At 50.4% G+C, this 22,945-nt stretch overlaps 1 protein-coding gene across 1 annotated transcript; it reads right to left on the bottom strand.

Moving 5' to 3' along the window:
- Positions 1–169: 169 nt before the first annotated feature.
- Positions 170–22,525, bottom strand: SESN2 (sestrin 2). The gene is given in 10 exon segments (NM_001131848.1): positions 170–1,940; positions 3,425–3,569; positions 7,134–7,324; positions 7,998–8,116; positions 8,648–8,798; positions 9,364–9,576; positions 9,691–9,873; positions 10,284–10,481; positions 12,928–12,993; positions 22,111–22,525. Coding segments are annotated over 10 exon segments (1,443 nt in total). The 5' UTR covers positions 22,201–22,525; the 3' UTR covers positions 170–1,853.
- Between the last annotated feature and the right edge of the window lie 420 nt (positions 22,526–22,945).

The following is a 22,945-nucleotide window of genomic DNA, read 5'->3' on the forward strand; positions in this document are numbered from 1 at the left end:
AGTAGACTTTCAGTGCCAACAGTCCCAACCTGCAATCACTGGGCACAAGTTCTCGGCAGGGCAGGGGCTATCAGGTCAGGCCCATGATGCAATCGCAGCTCTCTGCCTATGCTACAAGGTGAACCATGACCTTCAGGAAATTGAAAAAACAGCCCATTAAAAGGGAGTATGAAACAAAACCTCAGCGAACGTTTATTTCTCATCATATGGAACTGGTAGTAAAGCCAAAGATTTCTGCACTTGAACACTGGATACCACTCCCTACCCACCCAGTGGACATTTACAGTCATCACATCCCCTCTGGAACCCAGATCCCCACGCCAGGGCCTCTTCTCTCCTGCACACCTTCTTGCAGGGAGGGCTTTCAGGCCCGAAGGGGTGCCGGTTGCTTCTCCGCGCCTGCACGGGTATTTAATGTGGCACACTGGCCAGGGTCCTCTCCTGCCCCGCCCAGCAGCAGCACGGCCCTTGCCTTTCTTCAGTGCCCTCCAAACTGGTCAGAGAGGAGGCACAGACTGCTAGAAGAAGGGCAAGAGAAGTCGTAATTCACAGTCATTTGCTACAGAAAGTGCCTGGAATTGGTCCTTGGCTGCTTCTGCCTGGAAGCAATCCACTTAAGCCCCAGGAGAAGGGACAGATGAGATACTGGGATGGGGGGTGGAAGTCCTCAGAAGGCACCCAGGAGACACTGGCTGCAGAAGTGGGGTCCCTGATCTTGCAAGAAAATCCACTTGCTGTTGGCAGGTTGGCCTGAGAATCCCAGGGGCAGCTTCAGACATTGTGGGGACTCAGACCCACCCTCAGTCTGCAGCCGTGGCAGTCAGAGGTTTGGCAATGCAGCCATGGTCACCTGGCCATGGCCCAGGGACAGGGTCCAAACAAGAACCCCGGTGCCTCCCGCCCCTCCTGCTGAGCCATGGTGCCACCTAAGCCATCTAGAAAGGCTCAACTTTTTGGCAGACATCTGCGGCAGGGCCACTGGAGGCAGGAGAGTGGGGTGCTGGCCTCTGCGAGGCAGGTGCAGCTCTGGGAGAACAGAATTCTCCCTCTCCTCCTCCTCTTACACACTGCGGCTCCAGGTTGGAACCTCAAGCACGAAGGAACAAAATAAAGAGGATTTATAATCTAATACTCCCTCCTCTTCAGAAGGCAATGTGACCAGCAAAGGCTCAAACTCTCTAGAGATAATCTGCTTTTTCTTTTTTATATACTTGGCCTCTCTCCTGAGGCCTCACACCATTAAGCATGGAGAAAAGGAAAAAAGGGCAAAGAAAGTCAAAAAACTGAACTAGGATTCGGGCAACAGCCTCAGGCTGCCCAACAGAACAGGCTTTTAGGGAACTGGACACACAGACCAGCTGTGACCCTGACTTTCACATTGATGGGTGAATGGCAAGTAGGAGGTAATGAAATCTGGGAATGACAGGGGAGAGAAGGCAAAGCTGCCTGGAGTGTCAGTCCCAGAGGCATTTGCCCCTCTCCCTCGGGGGCCAGCCAGGGACTTCCCAGTTCAGGAAGGCCACAACACTTGTGGCACATTAAGTCCGAGCTTGGCCCGTCTTCTTTCCTGTGCCCTCTGCCTCTGGGGGCAGGGAAAGGAGGAAGGGTGTGGTCCCTTAGGATCTCCTAGTGCTCTTCCAGCTCCCAGGAGCAGGGCTGCGATCCCAGAGTCAGTGCAATGAACTGTCCATTCTAGTGAGGAAAAGGGAGGGTGTGGCTTCGGGACTGCACATCACACACAAGCCCACTCCAGCGTGGGGAGGGTGGGCATGGGACACAAAAGGGTCTGGGGCTGTCTCCAGACAGAGAAGTCCTTGTGGGGAGCTGAACCGGGCCCAGGTCCTGCTCAGGAGTCAGGTCATGTAGCGGGTGATGGCACGGAGGGCATACAGCAGAGCGGCTTGCATGCGCGCCTCCAGGAGCAGCAAGTTCACGTGGACCTGGGGCACAGAGGAAGGCATGTTGGCAACTGATGTCACTCCTCACTCCCCACACCCCTCCCAGACTGCCTCGATCCCTGACCCACTTACCTTACCATTTCCTTTCCTACAGAGCTGCCCCAGCATCTGCTAAGGCTCTGAGCAGTTTAGTACAAGGACAAGCACATTCATTCCTATCATGACTAAGCTCTGTATTCCTTAAAGCTAAAACAGCCAGGTGCAGTGGCTCACGCCTGTAATCTCAACACTTTGGGAGGCCGAGACGAGTGGATCAGGAGGTCAGGAGTTCAAGACCAGCCTGGCCAACATAGTGAAACCCCATCTCTACTAAAAATACAAAAAGTTAGCTGGGCGTGGTGGTGGGTGCCTGTAATCCCAGCTACTTGGAAAGCTGAGGCAGGAAGAATCGCTTGAGCCTGGGAAGCGGAGGTTGCAGAGGTTTATGTACATTTTTTTATTTTATCTTCCCAGCAACCTTGAAATATAGCAGTATTTATTCCCATTACAAAGATAAAATCCCAGCTACTTGGGAGGCTGAGGCGGGAGGATCACTTGAGTCCAGAAGTTCAAATACAGCCTGGACAATATAGTGTGACCCCATCACAAAAACAAAAAACTTTGAGAGGCTGAGGCAGGAGGATCTTGAACTCAGGAGGTTGAGACCGGGATGGACAACACAGTAAGACCTTATCTCTACTAAGAATTTAAAACATCAGCTGGTGTGTGCCTCAGGCCCTCTGGGGGCTGAGTTGGGAGGACACCTGAGCCCAGGAAGTGGAGGCTGCAGTGAGCTGAAATCACACCACTGCACTCCAGCCTGGGCAACAGAGCAAGACTCTGTCTCAAAAAAAAAAAACAAAAGGATAAAAAGCTCAGAGAGGCTGGGCGCGGTGGCTCACACCTGTAATCCCAGCACTTTGGAAGTCCGAGGCAGGTGGATCACAAGGTCAGGAGATCAAGACCATCCTGGCTAACACAGTGAAACCCCGTCTCTACTAAAAATACAAAAAATTAGCCCGGGGTGGCACGCGCCTGTAGTCCCAGCTACTCAGGAGGCTGAGGCAGGAGAATCGCTTGAACTTGGGAGGTGGAGGTTGCAGTAAGCCAAGATCGTGCCACTGCACTCCAGCCTGGGCAACAAAGGGAGACTGATCTCACAAAAAAAAAAAAAAAAACACACAACTCAGTGAGATAATGTGACTTGCAGAAAGTCACACTGCTATCAAGAGATAGTGTTATGATTTGAACCCAGGTCCACCAAGCTACCGTTAATGTGAAGCAGGCACCCACATTCCCATTTTACAGGTGAGTAAACAGACTCTGAAATCACAGTGGAATAGGACTTCAATCCAGAGGAATAGGCCCAGGTGTCCCACCTAGCAGGACAGACTCAGTCTGGGGACTCTCACTGGGTCCTAACCCCTTGCCCTCTCCACTGGCTGGGCTTGTCTACTTCCATCCCGCCCTGCCTGTATAGGTCATACCTTCTCTGAGTGGCGGAAGTGCCTCCAGAAGAGGTTGTACATTCTTCGGGTGGTCTTCTCTGGGTAGCAGGCCACTGTCTTGATATAGACCTTGAGGTTCCGCTCCAGGAGCTGGTTCACCTCCCCATAATCATAGTCATCATATCTGGATGGAAAGGTCCCAGCAGCATTACTCACGCTCTCTTCCCAGAGGCAGCTCCCTCCCCCCAACCCCACCCTACAGAGGGAAGAACAGAGAGTGTTGAGAAAAGTCAGAAGGTAGAAGCAACAAGAAGCCTAGCTCCTCTTGGAGAAACAGCTGATATTTTGTATCACAGGCCGCCACACTGGCAGGGGACCACGTCAAGGAATGCAGAGAATGAGCATGCTGTATTGAATACCAACTATGTGCCATGTGGAACCCTCAAAACTACTCTACACTATTGTGTACATGATTGGATGGTGTATGCAATCTGCTACATTCATCAACCCCACGTTATAGATGAGGAAACTGAGATTTAGAGAAAGGAAGTCACTTGCCCTACTTAATACAGCAAGGAATGGTCTTTGTTTTTGTTTTTCTTTTGAGACAGAGTCTCGCTGTCACACAGGCTGGAGTGCAATGGCGTGATCTCGGCTGACCGCAACCTCAGCCTCCCAGGTTCAAGCAATTCTCCTGCCTCAGCCTCCTGAGTAGCTGGGATTACAGGTACACGCCACTGTGCCCAGCTAATTTTTGTATTTATAGTAGAGATGGGGTTTCACCATGTTGGTCAGGCTGGTCTCGAACTCCTGACCTCATGATCCTCCTGCCTCGGCCTCCCAAAGTGCTGGGATTACAGGCATGAGCCACCACGCCCGGCCAGGAATGGGTTTTAAACTCAGCTCTGCCTAGCTCAGGGGCCATATCCACTACTCTGTGGTAAAGGCCATGGAAGGTAGAGGAGGAGGTCAGTGGAGAAGGAAGAGGATAAGGGTAAAAAGGAGCTTGTACTCATTCTACAAATGGGCAACCTAAGCCCTGGAGAAGATGACTAACTTCTTCAAAGCCAAAAAGCAAGTTGGTGATGAGTCTAGAAGCCACTTAGTCATCCCCAGTCTAGTGAGCGAGGGGAGCCAATGTCAAAACAGATCAGTGTAGACAGAGGAATGACTGGCTGGAAACTGGAGGGCAGATTTGGAAGACAAAGAAATAGGAGCAAGAACTGTGTTGGAGAGCAGAGAAGCCTGCATCTGAGGGCTGGGCAGAAACCAGCCTAAGCCACATTCTAAGAAGCCTGTCCTTGGCCAGCCATGGGTTGGAAACCTACTAGTGACTAGAGTAAGAGGATGGTTCATGAAGTACAGCTCAACCCATTCAGTGAAATATGATTTACAGCTAGTAATACACAGAAACACAAACTTTCTACAAGGAGCACATACCTTTTTTAAAATTGGGGGATAATTTTTTGGTGTTTGGTATAAACTGTTAAGTAAGAAAGGCAGGAAAAAAAATCATGTGTTCACTAAAACATGCTCATGTTTCAGTAAATGAATAAAACAACTGAAATGAGTAGGTAAGGAAATGGCAACTGATCTTGTTTTTGTAAATTATATATGCTTTTGTTACTTGTGCATAGAAAAAGAAAGGTGCCAGGTGTGGTGGCTCCCGCCTATAATCCCAGCACTTTGGGAGGCTGAGGCGAGCTGATAGCTTGAGGTGAGGAGTTCGAGACCAGCCTGGCCAACATGGTGAAACACCATCTCTACTAAAAATGCAAAAATTAGCTGGGCATGGTGGCACCCACCTGTAGTTCCAGCTACTAAGAAGGATGAGGCAGAAGGATCACCTGAGCTCAGGAGCTGGAGGTTGCAGTGAGCTGAGATCATTCCACTCCGCTCCACTCCAGCCTGGGTGACAGAGCAAACTCTGTGTCAAAAAAAAAAAAAAAAAAGGCCGGGCACAGTGGCTCACGCCTGTAATCCCAGCTCTTTGGGAGGCCGAGTGGGCAGATCATAAGGTCAGGAGATCAAGACCATCCTGGCTAACAGGGTGAAACCCCATCTCTGCTAAAAATACAAAAAATTACCTGGGCATGGTGGCACATGCCTGTAATCCCAGCTACTCAGGAGGCTGAGGCAGGGAGAATTGCTTGAACCTGGGAGGCAGAGGTTGCAGTGAGCAGAGATTAGAGATTGAGCCACTGCACTCCAGCCTTGGCAACAGAGCAAGACTCCGTCTTAAAAATAAATAAATAAATAAATAAATAAATAAATAAAAGGCCAGGTGCGGTGGCTCATGCCTGTAACCCTAGCACTTTGGGAGGCTGGGGCGGGCAGATCACCAGAGGCGAGAAGTTCGAGACCAGCCTGGCCAACATGGAGAAACCCCATCTCTACCTGGACTATAGGCATGCACCACCACACCCAGCTAATTTTTATTTTTTTGTAGAGATAGGTCTTAATTATGTTGCCCAGGCTGAGGCACAAACTCCTGGCCTCATGTAATCCTCCTGCTTCAGCCTCCCAAAGTGCTGGGATTACAGGTGTGAGCCACTGCACCCAGCCTTTATTTTCTTTTTTGTTATCTGTGTTTTTCAATTTTATTTATTTATTTTGAGATGGCATCTTGCTCTGTTGCCCAGGCTGGAGCAGTGGCATGATCTCAGCTCACTGCAACCTCTGCCTCCTGGGCTCAAGGGATCCTCCTGCCTCAGCTTCCTAAGTAGCTGGAACTACAGGCGTCAGCCACTATGCATGGCTAATTTTTGTTATTTTTTGTAGAGATGGAGTTTTACCATGTAGCTCAGGTTGGTCTCGAACTCCTGGACTCCAGTGATGCCACCACACAGGCAAATTTTTTAATTTTTTGTAGAGATAGGGGTCTCTCTATGTTGCCCAGGCTAGTCTTGAATTCCTGGTCTCAAGTAATCCTTTCACACTGCTCTCCCAAAGTGCAGGGATTATAGGCGTGAGCCACCGCGCCTGGCCTCTATTGTAATTTTTTTTTGAGACAGAGTCTTGCTCTGTCACCCAGGCTGGAGTGCAGTGGCATGATCCCGGCTCACTTCAGCCTCCGCCTCCTGGGTTCAAGCAATTCTTCTGCCTCAGCCTCTTGAGTAGCTGGGATTACAAATGTGTACCACCACACCCAGCTAATTTTTGTATTTTTAGTAGAACGGGGTTTCACCATGTTGGTCAGGCTGGTCTCGAACTCCTAACCTCATGATCCGCCCGCCTCGGCCTCCCAAAGTGCTGGGACTACAGGCATGAGCCACTGCGCCCGGCCTATTGTAATTTTTAACAGCTGCATAGTATTTCACTGAATAGACGTATCATTATTTAAAGTCCCCTACTGAGCATTTATGTTGTCCTTATTTATTATGGGAGAAGAATTACTACTCAGAATGGAAATACAAACATAACTCTTTCTACATATATATAGTGTGTGTGTGTGTATATGCATGTATATGTGTATATATGTGTGAGTATGTGTGTGTGTGTGTATGTGTATATATATGTACATATATATCAAACAATAATTATCTCTGGGAGTACAATTAAAGAGTTTCATTTACAATATTCAAACAATGAGTACTATCATCTTTTAAAATCACAATTTGCTTTGAAAAACAGTATAGGCAAGAAGAAAGGAAAAGAAAAAAAAACAAAAAGAAAATGGAAACAACTGTGAACCCAGAGTGAAGACTTGCAGTGCACACACACCCCAAGTGAAGGGACATGAGCTCACCTGATACCAAAGACGCAGTGGATATAGTTCCAGATGGCCCTGCGGAGCACGGAGGTGTCCACACCGCTGTGCATGGCGATGGTATTGTAGGTGAGGCTATAAGCTGCCTGGAACTTCTCGTCCAGCAGCTGCCCACCCTCAGGGTAGAGCCGCTGGATCAGCGAGTAGCCATGGTCTTCCCAGGTATAATCCTTAGGTAGGTGGGAAGGGATTGGTGAGTCTTTGGAGCCCGAGACCAGCCAGAGAGACCCCCATCCTCTGGACCTGGGATCTCCATAATTCTCCTTCCTGGTGCTATAAACCTAACACGCTGCTTGCTCTGGGCCTGAGAGGTCAAGGAAGGTACACTTTGGTGATGACCTTCTCCTTATGATCACCAACCCCTGAGCTTAGGGTATAGATGGGTCCCTTTAGGATTCACAGGGACCCCACTGCCCTTGTGGAATCTTGAGGGAAATAACGTACCCAACTCTGTTTGTTTGTTTTTTTTTTTTGAGACACGGTCTTGCTGTCACCCAGGCTGGAGCGCAGTAGCACGATCAGAGCTCACCGCAGCCTTGACCTCCCAGCTCAAGAGATCCTCCCCCCTCAGCCATTCAAGTAGCTGGGACTACAGGCATGCGCCACCTTCCAGTTAATTTTTTAAATGTTTTTGTAGAGACAGGGTTTCGCCGTGTTGCCCAGGCTAGTCTCAAGCTCCTGGGCTCAGGCAATGCTCCCACATTGGCTTCCCAAAGTGCTGGGATTACAGGTGTGAGTCACCATGCCCAGCTGGGTACCTAACTCTAGAACTACTCAAACTATCCACCCACTGCTTGTTCGTAAATGTGGAGCAATGGCCAAGACTAGTAGAGAGAGCCCTACCTGGGCCCGGAAGGTAGGGGGTGCCTGAGCCCCTCTCCGAGTGAAGTCCTCATATCCGAAAGCAGGGTCTTCTACAAAGCACAGCATGTCTGGGTGTGGAGAGGGCTCCAGGATGTCAGCTGAGGACCAGAAAGAGGTCACAATGAGACTGAGGCATGGGGCATGCAGGGGTCCACTCCTGATTAATCACCAAAAGGGGGAGGGGAAGGCAGAATAGAGCGCCAAAAAAAGCCCCTTGCTATAGTGAGTGGGGCAAGACTTCAGCTGGAGCCAGGCCTTGGGGAGGGGGTGGATCAGGCCCATGGACCCATGAAGCGAGGCCCCTGGTAACAACAATAGTGGCAGTTATTTATGGAGCAGTTCTCCCTGGGCCAGGCTCTGTGCTAAGATCTTTGCTTCTACTGCCTCACTAACCCCACACAGCAATCCTGAAGCCCTGAGCTAGGAAGTGACTCGTCAGTGGTCGTGCAGCCGGAAAGGCCAGCAGTCCAGGATTCAAAGCCAGGTGTGAGCCCAAGGCCCATGCTCAGAACCTCTTGGACGGGAGGTTGAGAAGTGGCTGCCTCTGGAATGCAGGAGGCGGCTCCTCCTCACCAGAGATAGCCTAAGGAGCAGCAGCCGCGGGAGCCTGGATGCCTGTGACCCTGTACCTGAGGGGGTCACCAGCAGGCTCTCCGACTTCTCCAGCTCAAAGCGGCTCTCCATCTCCTCCTGGGACGTCCCCTCATCCCGCAGCAGGCTCTCCTGCAGCTGCCGCATGCGCTCCATCAGCGCCTCCACGTCGCGGGCAGACTCAAAGCCCTGCAGGAGAGGCCCCGTGGTGACCAGCTACTCCTCCTCCTTCGGCCTCTGGGAAGCTCCACTCATCCTTCCCACAGGCCAGGCCTTCCTAATGCTCACAAAGGCCCAGGGCATCCTCTGTGCCAGCCACTGTGCTGGACAGCGCATGGGGTCTGTGCTTCCTAATGTGACGTTTACAAAGCTACAGAATAGACACATCTTCCCTGAGCAGGAATTTTTAAAATCTCTGTATTTTTGTATTAAAACAAACAAGGCCACATTACAGAGTAAAAGGTAAACTTCGTAGTTTTAAAGTGCTAAAACCAACAGCCTTTGAGCCTATGGTTTATACACAGTGTCAGTCACATGGTATTTCATTTAACCCTCACAGCCCAGTGTGAGTAGAGGGTCTTTATCTCCCCATTTCACACATGAGGAAACTAAGCTTAAAGTCAAATAACTTTTTTATGGTCTCTCACTGCAGCAGGTAGTGCAGGCACCAGAGATTGGGAAGCAGTAGCTTCTACCCAAGGACCAGAGGTCATGCCTGCTTCCTCCCCGATCAAGACCCAGGCCCGTGACTTACCCCAGAGTTGTTCAACGGGTCCCTGCTCGGGGGGCTGCTCTGCTCACTGGGGGGTGTAGGTGCCTGGGGGGCAGGGCTGCCATCTGCATCCCCCTCAGGGAGGATGCCACAGCCAAACACGAAGGAGGAGAGCGAGTGGCAGTGGGTGAGCAGGACCAGAGCCTGAATGAGCTCGGCCAGGGACCAGGTGTGCTCGCCGGTCTTCAGCAAGGCCTGGAAGGGACAAGAGGGGAGGTCAGAGCTGCTCAGTGCCTGCCCTGGGCTACCCACCAGGCACCAGCCAGGCCTCTGTGCTACCTCAGACACCCGCCTCTCTGCCCCCTGCACCTGGATGTGTTCCTTGGTGATGAGCCATGGCCGATGCGCCAGCAACTTGTTGATCTCGCTGAGTTTGCGCAGCTTCTCGGGGGCCCGGTGGAGGCCCAGCAGCCACTCAGGGTCACCACCAGTCTGCAGAAACTCGGCCATGTGGGAGCCTACCAGGTAAGAACACTGATGGCGGGCGGCAGCCTGCGGAAGTAGTGGACAGAGCCTGAGTCACCCTCCTCCCTTTGTGCCTGGCTCAGGGTGGGTACCCCATCAGGGGAGAGGCTGTAGGGCTCACTGTTGCCCAAGAGGCAGGAAACCTAAGTTCTAAGTAACCCCAGCTCTGCCACCAGCTTGCAGGCCACCTGATTCCTTTTTGCACCTCAGTTTGCCAATCTGTACGTAACACAAGCACTAACGATGCCTTTCTTCAAAACCTAAAATTTTCCTTCCAAGAAAAAAGAAAAATAAAAACCCCAAAACTCTACAGTTAGATAAAGCCAAGGCTTTCCCTGCTTGTCTGGAATCAGCTCACAAAGCTCCCCGAAAAGAGATCAAATGACAGAACCCCCCACGAAGCCACCTCTCCAAGTGTCAGGCCCAGAGAGGCTCACCATGATAGCAATGTAGTGGCGCCAGGAGCTGGCCAAGGGACCATCCGTGTGCAGCAGCAGGTAGTGCAGGCGCCAGAAGCTGGTAAAGTAGTCAGGGTGCAGGCCCATCACCACTGCCAGGTTGTCCACTCGCCCAGAGGACATCAGTGCCTCCAGCCCCAGGTGCTGCTCGAGGCTCTCAGCCCCCTCACGAAGGACCTGCCAAGCAAAGGGGAGGAGAGCATGGGTTTCCCTCCGGCCCCACTCATCAAAGAGACCAATGTATTCTTCCAGTGGGTTTTTAATGGCAAGAAACTAAAAACCACCACCATGTCCAAAAAGAAAGAATGGGGAGGATCAGATATTTTAATAAGTAATTCAATGAATACTTATTAAGTACCTTATATAATAATGGCCAGTACTTACACATACAATGCTATATGCCAAGCACTATTCAAGCATGCATATTTTAACTTATTTAACTCTCACAACAACTATAAAATTGGAGTTCTGTTTCTCCATTTTTAGGTAGGAAAAATCAGGCACAGAGAGTAAAAGTACAGTTTTTCCTCCCTTCATGGAGTGTCTATTCTAACACTGCAAATGCATATAACCATGGGGGCGGGTGCCAAATAGTTCACATTTCCTGAGTGTTGTCTCCATGCCATCCCTGAGCTTACAGTTTTCTCTGCGTGATTTCATGGGATCTTGCCAATAAGCCTGTGAGGTGAATACTATTATTTCCCCTACTCTGCCCGATGAGGAAACCAGGAAGTTTTGTTCCTTGCTCAAAGTCACAGATCTGATAAATAACAGAAGCAGATTCAAATCCAGATGAACTCCAAAGCCTATTTCTTTCTTTTTTTTAACTTTTTTTTTTAATAGAGACGGGGTCCCACTATGTTGTCCAGGCTGGTCTTGAACTACTGGGCTCAAGTGATCCCCCAACCTTGGCCTCCCAAAGTGCTGGGATTACAGGCGTGAGCTACTGTACCTGGCTGCCTGTTTCTTTTCTTTATTATAAAAGAGTGGGCTGGGCACGGTGGCTCACACCTGTAATCCCAGCACTTTGGGAGGCAGAGATGGGCAGATCACCTAAGGTCCGGAGTTTGAGACCAGCCTGACCAACATGGAGAAACCCCATCTCTGCTAATACAAAATTAGCTGGGCGTGGTGGCTCATGCCTGTAATCCCAGCTACTCAGGAGGCTGAGGCAGGAGAATTGCTTGAACCCGGGAGGCAGGGGTTGCGGTGAGCCAAGATCGTGCCATTGCACTCCAGCCTGGGCAACAAGAACAAAACTTCGTTTCAAGAAAAAAAAAAAAAAGAAAAAAAAAAAGGGTGGTCATTTATAAATGAAAAAATAAAACACAAGAGCAATACTTGAGCTTAGAATTCTGGGCCACAGACATAAATAATCAGCAAGTGGTCATTCGCCTTATATTTACAAAGGAGTAGAAGAACAAGGGGTTTAGAGGGAGGGTAAATGTTTGTTAGCTCATTAACCACTTGCCCTACACATTTAGGAAAAGCAAAAAGAGGAAACAAATTTTTTTTTTTTGAGACGGAGTCTCGCTCTGTCACGCAAGCTGGAGTGCAGTGGCGTGATCTCGGCTCACTGCAAGCTCCGCCTCCCGGGTTCATGCCATTCTCCTGCCTCAGCCTCCCGAGTAGCTGGGATTACAGGCGCCCGCCACCACGCCTGGCTAATTTTTTGTATTTTTAGTAGAGATGGGGTTTCAGCGTGTTAGCCAGGATGGTCTCGATCTCCTGACCTCGTGATCCGCCTGCCTTGGCCTCCCAAAGTGCTGGGATTACAGGTGTGAGCCACTGCGCGTGGCAAAACAAAAAATTTGTCCTTGTTCATTGATGGCCAAATGTAAAACTAGGAAGCTAGTTTTACATTTTTCTGCATGTTTTGAAGGTATCTCCACTATCCCAACACACTAGAATGTAAGCTCCATAATGGCAAAGATTTTTGTCTGTCTTGTTCACTGCTGTATCCCAAGCAACCAGAACAGTGCCTGACATAGATTAATCATTCAATAGATATGTTAAGTAAATGAATGAATGAACTGACTCAGTAGATGAAAGATGTCTTTCTTGTATTAAGTGAAAAACAAAACAAAAAAACACGTTGTAAACAATGACCTTGGTTCTGTACTGAAAGTAAGTATTGGCTTGAAAAAAGCACAGTAAACAGTGGCAAATGGTTAACAGTGATGATCTCTGCAGGGTGCAGGAGGATACAGGAGATCAGAGCTTTCTGAAACAATGGAAATTTTTAAAATAATAAACATATATTACTTTTAAAACAGAAAAGAACATGTAATATATGAACGGTCACAGATGAGATAGATAGTTCTATCTTTTTAAGGGAAAGCAGGCACTGATCTAGGAATCAAAAGTTTGAGCATGAAAAAAAAAAAAAGTTTGGCCACTACCTGGCTATTAGCACTTGATTTCTTTAGGCCTGTTTCTTCCCAGTTAAATGGAGTTGATAGTGCCTGCTTCACAGAGCCGTTTTGTGAATTAAATGAATCAGAAGTCAGAAAGGAATAGCTTAAAAGCTGCAATTTAAAGAACAGGAAAAGATGCCTGCCCACCAATATGCCATGTCCTTTCTTCCCAGGGACCAAAGATCCCTAACCCCTTCCAAGCTTACCTCCTCCACGGGGATGAAGGCGCTGGGCCCTCGAGGGCCTCGCCGAGCCCGGCTCTCCCTCTGCTCCTGAGAGGAAACATATGAGGTTAGTCCGCAGTAGAAGGGAGAATAAAGAGGATTATTACCTATCCAGCCTCTTCCTCCTATCCAAGGGGCTACACTGAACTGTTAAAAACCCACCTTTCTAGCATACTTTGGATGGTGGAGCCAGATGGGAGATAGACACATGTTTGGAAGGGTAATCAAGAAAGAGGGCCCACTCCAGGCTGAGTTCTTCAGCAACTGGGTTGGGACCCAAGAATCCCAGCATTGCAGGATGGGAGGGTCCTGGAGAAGGAACTATATAGCCACCATGCTGCACATCTCCAGGAGGCCACCTTCTTAGTGGTCCCAGAGAACTTATACAAGAACACCCCACAGTTTGCACCCTGAAGCCAGATAACCAAGTACCCCAGATGCTTCAGAAGCAGCTTCAATTTCTCTCACATGTTTGCTCCTTCCTTCCTTCTTCCTCCTCCTCCTTCCTTCCTTCCTTCTTCTTTCTTCTTTTTCTTCTTTTTTTTGTTTTTGAGACGGAGTATCGCTCTTGTTGCCCAGGCTGAAGTGCAATGGCGTGATCTCGGCTCATTGCAACCTCCGCCTCCTGGGTTCAAGCAATTCTCCTGCCTCAGCCTCCCGAGTAGCTGGGATTACAGGCATGTACCACCACGCTCACCTAATTTTATATTTTTAGTGGAGACTGGGTTTCTCCGTGTTGGCCAGGCTGGTCTCGAATCCCCGACCTCAGGTGATCAGCCCACCTCAGCCTCCCAAAGTGCTGGGATTACAGGAATGAGCCACCGCACCTGGCCTCTTCTTCTTTAGTGGTGCAGTCATAGCTCACTGTAGCCTCAAACTGCTAGGCTCAATGGATCCTCCTGCCTTGGCCTCCCAAAGCACTGGGATTACAGATGGGAGTCACCATGCCTGGCTGCTTATCTGTCCTCCCACCACCACCACCTCATTAACTACCACCCGCTCTTGTCTGGACCACTACTCACAACCTCACCAGTCATCCCCCGGCCTCCTCAGCCCTGGCCTCTCCTATCCATCCTCTACCCAGTAGCCACATTAACTTTCTAAATATAAATCCGATCAACTGGCTTAAAACCCTACCTCCTCCTCCCATGGGCTTCCAGATACAACTGGCCCAGTCCCAGTGGTCACTCCTTTTGCAAAGCTAAACCATAACGTCTAGGAACCTTTTTCTGGCCCTCACCTATGACCCCAAAATTCCCAGGGCTTTTGCTTCTAAAAACACTGTCATCAAATTGTCTGTTTTGTTTCCCTGATACCAGATCACATTTAGTGGAGAGCAGCGCCAGGTCATTCATACTAGTCTGTGAATGAAGACAGAGAAAGCAGAAAGGCACGGAGGGAATCTGAGCAGGGTGTACAAGGCTGATGGGAGCAACTGTTTTGACCTGTTATATGTTGGAGCCTCTTTAGAAACCACTAAAATCACGTACTCACTACATCTGCTTCTCCTAGTCCCAGAGATGGGGTTCAGGAAGGACGCTCTACTTATTAATTTATTTTGTTAATCCGAGAGTGGAGGTGGCTCTCAGCACTGATCTCGTTTACAGTTTACCCAAATCAGAGCCATGCTCTCACTGGACAGGGATAGGAGGCGCCCAGTTCTCCCCTCCCCATTAAGATCCAGACTTAGTACCAGCCCTCAGGTATCCGGGAACTAAAAACTATAATTGAACCTTCCTTCTCAGATGGCCAAAAGCCCACTGAGGAGGCAGAGTTCTGGGACTCCAGAAGACTACAAAGTCTCTGGGGTAGGTACCAATTCTGCAACTAACTTGCTATGTGGCTCTGGGAAAGTTAAAGGCCTAAACTCTCTAAGCCTTAATCCTGGTAGGTAAAGTAGCCCAGCCACCTTCAAAAAGGGAGTTGAGCTGACTGTGCAGGCCCCTTTCAGCCCACACTTCTGGGAACTTCCGGGCCAGGCTGGTCCAAGTTCAGCGTAGTAACCACCACAATCCCTAAGCACTCCCCTTTGGAGCTTCCCTCCCCCTCACCAAAGAAAAAGCCCAACAGCTCTGTACAGGAGATAAGGATTGCTGACTCCACAAACTGGGCCTCCACCTCAGGAGACCTGAGGACAGAATAGCAAGCCACAGCAGGGTAGGGTGGAGCAGAACTGGGGGAGGCAGAGACGGCCCATCAGGGGTGCTAGGGAAGGGTAGGAATAGCCTTGGGAATCCCAACTCACTCCAAAATCTGACCCAGGAATTGTCAAAAGAAGGAGCTCTAAGTCATGGGTCTGGATCCATCAACATTTTCAGCAATAACAACAACAACAATATACAATGCAGTTAAAAGACAGGGGCCCTTGGCTGGCACAGCAGCTCATCCCAGCATTTTTGGAGGCTGAGGGGAAAGGATCGCTTGAGGCCAGGAATTCGAGACCAGCCTGGGCAACATAGTGAGACCCCTGTCTCTACAAATAGTAAATTAGCTGGGCATGGTGGCACACAACCTGTAGTCCCAGCTATTCAGGAGGCTGAGGCAGGAGGACTGCCTGAGCCCAGGAGTTTGAGGTTACAGCAAGCTATGATCACACCATGGCATTCCAGGCAAGACTCTGTCTCAAAAAAAAAAGATGGGACTCTTGACACAAATTGCATGCGCTCAAATGACAGCTCCACCACCTGCTATCCCTTAGCTTTATGAGCCTCAGTTTCTTTACCAAATAATGGGGATAACAGTAACTACTTTCACTGGCTAGTGATGAGGATTTCATGAGATAACACTGTGTAGCTTACCTCAAAACCTTCATCAAAATAAGCACTTAATAAAAAGTCAGGTATCATTAACCTCCTTGCTGTATCAAACAAGGGCTTCTCAACCCAAGCAGTACATTAGAATCCTTTGAGAAGCTTTACAGAAATAACAATGCCAAGGTCCCACCTCCCGCAATTCTAATTTAGTTGTCTGGGGTGGGGCCCCAGCATAACAGCCAGGGTGAGGACCATTGTTTACACCATTTATTGATCACTTTTTCAAGTATAAGGCACTATGCTAAGTGATTTCTAGGTGAAAACAGAATTAATTTGTTCACTCAGCAAATATTTTTGATGGCTATATTGCAAGCAGCAAGAATACAGCAGTGAAAAGACAATGCCCTTGGCCTTCATATAATTCAGAATCTGATAAACAGGATTTCAAAGCACAGATTCTATAAAGTGAGTGAAATAAACCAGTAACTGTATGATGGGGAGGGAGAGTGTGCAATATTTTAGTGTAAGTAGACAGGAAAAGCCATTGAGGAGGTGGTCTTTGAGCTGTTATCTAAATGATGAGAAGACAGCAAGGCCTGCAAATATCTAGGGGGCCTAGGTGGGGTGGTTCACACCTGTAACCCCGGTACTTTGGAAGGCTTGGTGGTAGAGGATCACCTGAGGCTAGGAATTTGAGACCAGCCTGGGCAACACAGCAGGACACCCTCTCTTACAAAACAAACAGGCCGGGCGCGGTGACTCACGTCTGTAATCCCAGCACTTTGAGGTTGGGAGTTCAAGACCAGCCTGACCAACATGGAGAAACCCTGTCTCTACTAAAAATACAAAAAATTAGCCAGGCGTGGTGGTGCATGCCTGTAGTCCCAGCTACTCGGGGGGCTGAGGCAGAATTGCTTGAACCCAGGAGGCGGAGGTTGCAGTGAGCTGAGATCGCGCCATTGCACTCCAGCCTGGGCAACAAGAGGGAAACTCTGTCTCAAAACAAACACCCCAAAAACTAGGGGGACCAGCATTCCAGCCAGAGGGGACAGACAGTATAAAGCCCTGAAGGCAAAACCGAGTAGATTTGAATCCATGGCTCCAATACCCCGAATGCTTCCCTGATCCTGACAGAGGAAGCAGGCAGGGCAGCATACCACTTGCCAAGAAATGACCCCTCCAAGTCAGCCCCCCCTGCCCCAATTCCCTGGAGTGGGGAGTCAGTAATAATAATGGCACATAACAAGTCTGGTTATCACTGGCTAAGCATTAATTTCACATGCACTACTTGGACTTTAGGGCAGAAGCTACTACTAGGGCTTCCATTTTACAGAAGAGGAACAAGACTCAGGGAGGTCAACTCATTTCTGGCTACTCAGGCAGGAAGGCAGCAGGAGGGCTGGGATACAACCCAGGTTTCTGCAAGTGCAGAAATGATTCCCCATTCTCTAAAACTTCTCAAGGTCTCAATAGTCTCCAGGCTGCTGCATCTGGGACTCACCAAAAAAGCTCCAGTCACAGCACCTGTCACACTTGGGGGCACACACTGAATCTAGTTCCTTGTTGTTACCCCAGTGCCTAGCATAGCACAGTCCAACAGAATTTTCTGCAATGATGGAATGTTTTATATCTGTACTGTCCAAGAAATGTGAGAGTCTCTAGTCACTGTGGCTGAGCGTTTGAAATGTGACAAATGCAACAAAAAATTTTCATTTTATTTAATTTTAATTTATCTAAATTTAAATAGCCACGTGGCGAGGGGTTACCATATTGGATGGTACAGTTTCAGTAGACCTGATAAAGGCATGATTCCAGTTCCACGTAACAGAACAAGAAAGTGCAACAGAGGGGTCAGGTCACCTGTCCAAAATAACAGCTAGTGTGGGACAGAGGGAGAACCAGTGTTGGGTATTTTTACAGTTTCAACTAAACAGATCACATGCAGCAGCAGGAACACTAAAGTTAACCCTTTAGGTGGTCATTCAACATGAAGGTCTTCACACAAATTGTAAAAAGAGGATAATGGCCCCAGACCTGTGCCTGGCTCCTAATTTTTTCTTTTTTTCTTTGAGACGGAGTCTTGCTCTGTCACCCAGGCTGGAGTGCAGTTGCGTGATCTCGGCTCACTGCAACCTCCGCCTCCTGAGTTCAGGCGATTCTCCTGCCTCAGCCTCCTGAGTAGCTGGGATTATAGGCATGCGCCACCACGCCTGGCTAATTTTTGTATTTTTAGTAGAGACGTGACCCGCCCACCTTGGCCTCCCAAAATGCTGGGATTATGGGCATGAGTCACTGTGCCCGGCCTTTTTTTTTTTTTTTTTTTTTAAATAGAGATGAGGTCTCACTGTGTTGCCTAGGCTGGTCTCAAACTCCTGGGCTCAAGCGATCTTCCCACTTCAGCCTCCCAAAGTGCTGGGATTACAGGCATGAGCCACCATGCCTGGCAAGGATCCTAATTTAAGCACTTACTATATGTTAACTTTTAAATTAGCTCAGGTACTTGCACACAGGTTCCATCTAATTTTCATCTGTTGGGGTGGCAGCAGAGTCTCTCTTTTGCACACAAGGAAAGATTAAGGGTTCAAAGGTTAGGCACCAGCTGACAAGTAGCCAATATGAGATCTGAACCCAGGGCTGTCTGGCTTCTAAGGTCCATTCCACTTCACAATAACAGCTTTGGGAAGCGGCCCCAGCCTTGGAGAGTTGAACCCAGCTCAGTCTGGCTTCCAAGGGTTCTGTCCACTACCCATATCCGCTTCTTGGAGAAGCCCCCAGACTTTATTCTCGGTTACCCTATATTATCCTTTGTAGAGCCTGTAAGTCCCTGGACTCAGCTACAGACACCTAGTTACCCACTCTGCCAGCTGGGAAGGAACAGACACTATTTCTCCTTTCCTCACCCCCAGCTGAATTCAGATATTTTCCTGGGTTTATGCCTGAGAAGATGATACGGAAATACAGTCCAAGCAGCCCAGGAGCTCCAGCCTTGGAGTGGGCAGGGTGGAGGGGGTATGAGTGAGTGGTGCCATACACTTGCCTGCCCATTATGAGCTGGGAATCACGCGAAGTGCTTTACACATCTGATTGTGCCAATTCCTCCCAACCACCCAGAGGGAAACAGTTCTTATAATCCCTTCTTCGGAGACAGGTCAGAGAGGCTCAGAAAGGTCCTCTTCCAAATGGGCACAATTCAGATCTGACTCCACGGCTGGAATAGTTCACAAGGGTCAGCTAAGCCAGCAAGGGGCAACTAGTCACGAACACTTATTAGATGCAAAGAGCAGTGCTGGGGATGAGACCTGCAGGGTATCTCCAGCAAGGGACTGTTTCACATAATTGGGACCAAAGCTCCTACAATGGAGGGACTGGAGGAGGGTGTGCAAGGGGACTTATCTAGTGAGGGAGGAAGGGCTTCCCTGAAGAAGAAATGATGTCTGAGAAAGTTTGTTTTGTTTTGTTTTTTCGAGACGGAGTCTCACTCTGTCACCCAGGCTGGAGTACAGTGAAGCAATCTCAGCTCACTGCAACCTCCTCCCAGGTTCAAGCAATTCTCCTACCTCAGCCTCCCGAGTAGCTGGGACTACAGGCGTGTGCCACCACGCAGGGTTAATTTTTTGTATTTTTAGTAGAGACGGGGTTTCACCGTATTAGCCAGAATGGTCTTGATCTCCTGACCTTGTGATCCACCTACCTCGGCCTCCCAAAGTGCTGGGATTACAGCTGCGAGCCACTGCGCCCAGCCTGGTTTTGTTTTTTTTTTTTTTTTTTTTTTTGAGACAGAGTCTTGCTCTGTCACCCAGGCTGGAGTGCAGTGGCATGATCACAGTTCACTGCAACCTCCGCCTCCCAGACTCAAGCAATCCTCCCACCTCAGCCTTCCAAGTAGCTGGTGCACACCACCACGCCTGGCTAACTTTTGTATATTTTGTAGAGACGGGGTTTCAGGCTGGTTTTGAACTCCTGGGCTCAAGCAATCCATCTGCCTCAGCCTCCCAAGTGTTAGTATTACAGGCATGAGCCACTGCATCCGGCCGAGAAAGCTATTCCGGAGCCCAATACTACCAGTACTAGAGTGAAGCCCTTGGAACTGTCTGAAGATACACACATCTGAAGACAATGAGCTCCTGAAAGGGAGTGTGTGATGAAGTGACAGGGAGTTAAGGGAGCTGCACTCCTGGGTCTTCTCTTGGGCCTCGGGCACCTGACTCAAAGATCAGCACCCTGCTGTCTTCTAAGGATGCCACCACTCAAAGCAGAAACTGTCCGAAGGTCCTCTTTTCTCGAGAGAGGAATACACAGAAATCTCCCAGATAGGCCAGGTGCGGTGGCTCATGCCTGTAATCTCAGCACTTTGGGAGGCCAAGGCAGGTGGATCACCTGAGATTAGGAGTTCAAGATCAGCTTGGCCAACATGGTGAAACTGTCTCTACTGAAAATACAAAAATTAGCTGGGCATGGTGGCGCGTGCCTGTAATCCCAAATACTCGGGAGGCTGAGGCAGGAGAATTGCTTGAACCTGGGAGATGGAGGTTGCAGTGAGCTGAGATCATGCCACTGCACTCCAACCTGGGAAACAGAGCAAGACTCCATCTCAAAAAAAAAAAGAAAAGAATAAGAAACCTCCCAGATAGCAGCAGTTTTCTCCACTGAGGAATCATGGCTTCTGAGTACAGACCCCTCCCTCAAAGCCTTTTCTCCCTAGACCAGTTCCCAGGCACTGTCCCAGAGAGGGGTGTACAGTGTCTGATCTCAGAAACAGGCTCCGGCACCCCCTTGTGAGACACTCTGGAGAAAGCTGTGCGTGCCATGGCCACGTTCTGATAATAGCAAGCAAGTTTCACGCAGTCACGGTGCTTCAGCCTTTGCTTGTATTCTGAGTTAATTCTCCCAACAATCCCTTAGAGATACTGTAAAATCCCCATGGGAAGAAACTACAGATCAGAAGTGATTACTGGCTAAGCCACACACAGCAAGTTAGCAGGAGGGCTGGGACATTAACCCAGCACTCTTGCTCTCTAGTGTTCAGGTGTTCTCAATAGTAACATTATTTCCATCTTTCCAAAGAAGTCACACCGCTGAGAAGCTGCAGGAGAAGAGCCATTCCTCCACATGGCGTTCCTAAATCACGGCAGAGAAGGGTAAGCAAGCTAACAAAAACCAGGGCACAAACCATGCACCGACGGAGGTAGGATCTCCAGAAACCACGTTACTAAAAGAGCAGGGATTTTCCTGGGGTCACATAGCACTCCACCAAATGCCAGGTCCAGAATACAACCTCCACCACACTCTAGGCCTGTAAACTAAAGCAACTAGAAGCTCCTGGTGCCGTGCAATCTCCGAAATCATAAGGCCAAAGAACAAGCTATTCAGTGGGGTTAATGAAAAAAGCCTCTTTCTGAGCCCATCGTGGGCCTCAATGTTCTTCCTGTAAAATGGGGCTATAGCGTAGCTTGTATTGCTGGTTTAGTCCTAAGGACTTAGGTTAAAGGCGAAAAAAACTCAGAGCCTGGTATCTAGTAGGTGCATAATAAATGATAAGATGTCCATTATCGCTGCTGCTGGTAGTGGTGGGGAAGTACGAACTGTCAGTCTGGTTAGGTCCAGCCTAATTCCCGGTCTCCCTGCAAAGCCCCTGCGGGCTATGCCGGAATGCGAATGCGGGGGGGTGGAGGGGAGCCGCGCGAAGGGAGGGTGGGGGAGGACTTTCTGGAAAACAAACTTCTGGGCCTTCAGACCACTTACTTAGCAGGGCGCAGCCTAACCCGCGCTTGGCTTCGGAAGCCGCGACCAGGGTTGTCCCCTCTCCCCCCAGCTTTGGCTGCCGCCGCCGCGTACTGGGCGGCCCGCCAAGCCCCCAGAGCCCCTGCGCTCTCCCTCCAAAGCAGGAGTGCGGGGGACATGGGATGAGGTCTACTTTCACTGGCCAGTCCCAGGTTCCTACGCCCCGCGCTGGAGGACAGGAGCCGGGAGGCACCCCAGGAAGGGTCCTCTGCCCGCCGGCCCCCGCGAAAAGGAAGGGACTCCGCGGAAGGGGGCGGGGAGGAGGAGTGGTCTGGGCGCTCCGGCCGGGATTTGCCTGGACTTGAAGACGCTCAGGAGCCCAAAGCTCGGAGAGCCTCCAGAAGGCTTCTCCCTCATTGGCCAGGAGTCCGAGGGAGCCGAGGAAGGATCCGCGGCACCGGGGGGTTGAGGGAGAGGGGGAGAGGGAGGGGGAGAAGGAGGGAGGGGGGAGGGAGATGGGGGGAGGGGTGCCGAGGGCCGCGGCTGCCAGTTGATGCAACCCGGGTCCCGGGTTACGCGCTCGGTTTTCCCTCCCCGAGCCCCGGGCACACCGACTCAGCTCCGGACAGCCTGAGGCTCAGACGCGGTTCGGGGTTCCAGGGAAGAGGGGCGTCGCGCGGCCGCCGCTTACCTCTCCGGGGCCCGAGTCGCCGACGCCGCCCGGGGCGAACCGCAGGTAGTCCTTGAGCTCTGCGCGGCACTCGGAGTCCGCCACGATCATGGTGCGCGCCAGGACCCGGTCGCGGCTCGCCGACGACCCGTGCACCCGAGTGGGTTTCGGACGGACGCCCGAAGGAAGCCGGGACTGGGCGCCGCCGGGGAGCTTCTAGAACCCCGGGGCGTCTCTCGGGGCTCCAGAACGCTCCGGAATCCGAGAACGGCCGCTTTGGTGCTGGACTCTTCCCCCAGTCGGGCTTCGGGGACGGCGAACGGCCTCGGGGGCCTGGGAAGGGCCGCAGCGCAGGGGTTTTCACGGCCTCGGAAGTCCGCAGGGGCCAGGGCTGCTCGCGGACCCAGCGCTCCTCAGCATCCCCGCCGCGGAACTGCCAGCGCTCGCCGGGCTCTGACACCAGCAGTTCAGCCCGCTGCGGTCCCCGGGGGAGGGCGGGGACACAAAAGCCCGGCGGTCCAGCCAATCAGAGGTCTGTTTCCCCGGGGAGGCGGGGGAAACTCCGCCCCCTGGAGTCACGGGCTCCGCCAATCAGCACCGGGAAGCGCCCGGAATTCTGGGAGTTGTAGTCCGTCTCGGGTAAATGCTGCAAACTTTTGCAAGACGGTTTAGTCAGATCGCTGGCAATACCAGACGGCAGTGACAGCCCGAAGAGTCATTAGGGTTACGTGATGAAAAGGGACTTCACTGGGCTAGGCCAAACAGCCGAGTGTGAAATCTCCTAAATGAATTCTTCATCTTTTCAGTTCCTGGAGGGACTGGCTAAGGTTAAGAGAGGTTTGGCTCCCGTCCTATC

This window comes from Pongo abelii, chromosome 1, assembly GCF_028885655.2.
Source record: "Pongo abelii isolate AG06213 chromosome 1, NHGRI_mPonAbe1-v2.0_pri, whole genome shotgun sequence".
In the NCBI taxonomy this organism is placed as follows: Eukaryota; Metazoa; Chordata; class Mammalia; order Primates; family Hominidae; genus Pongo; species Pongo abelii.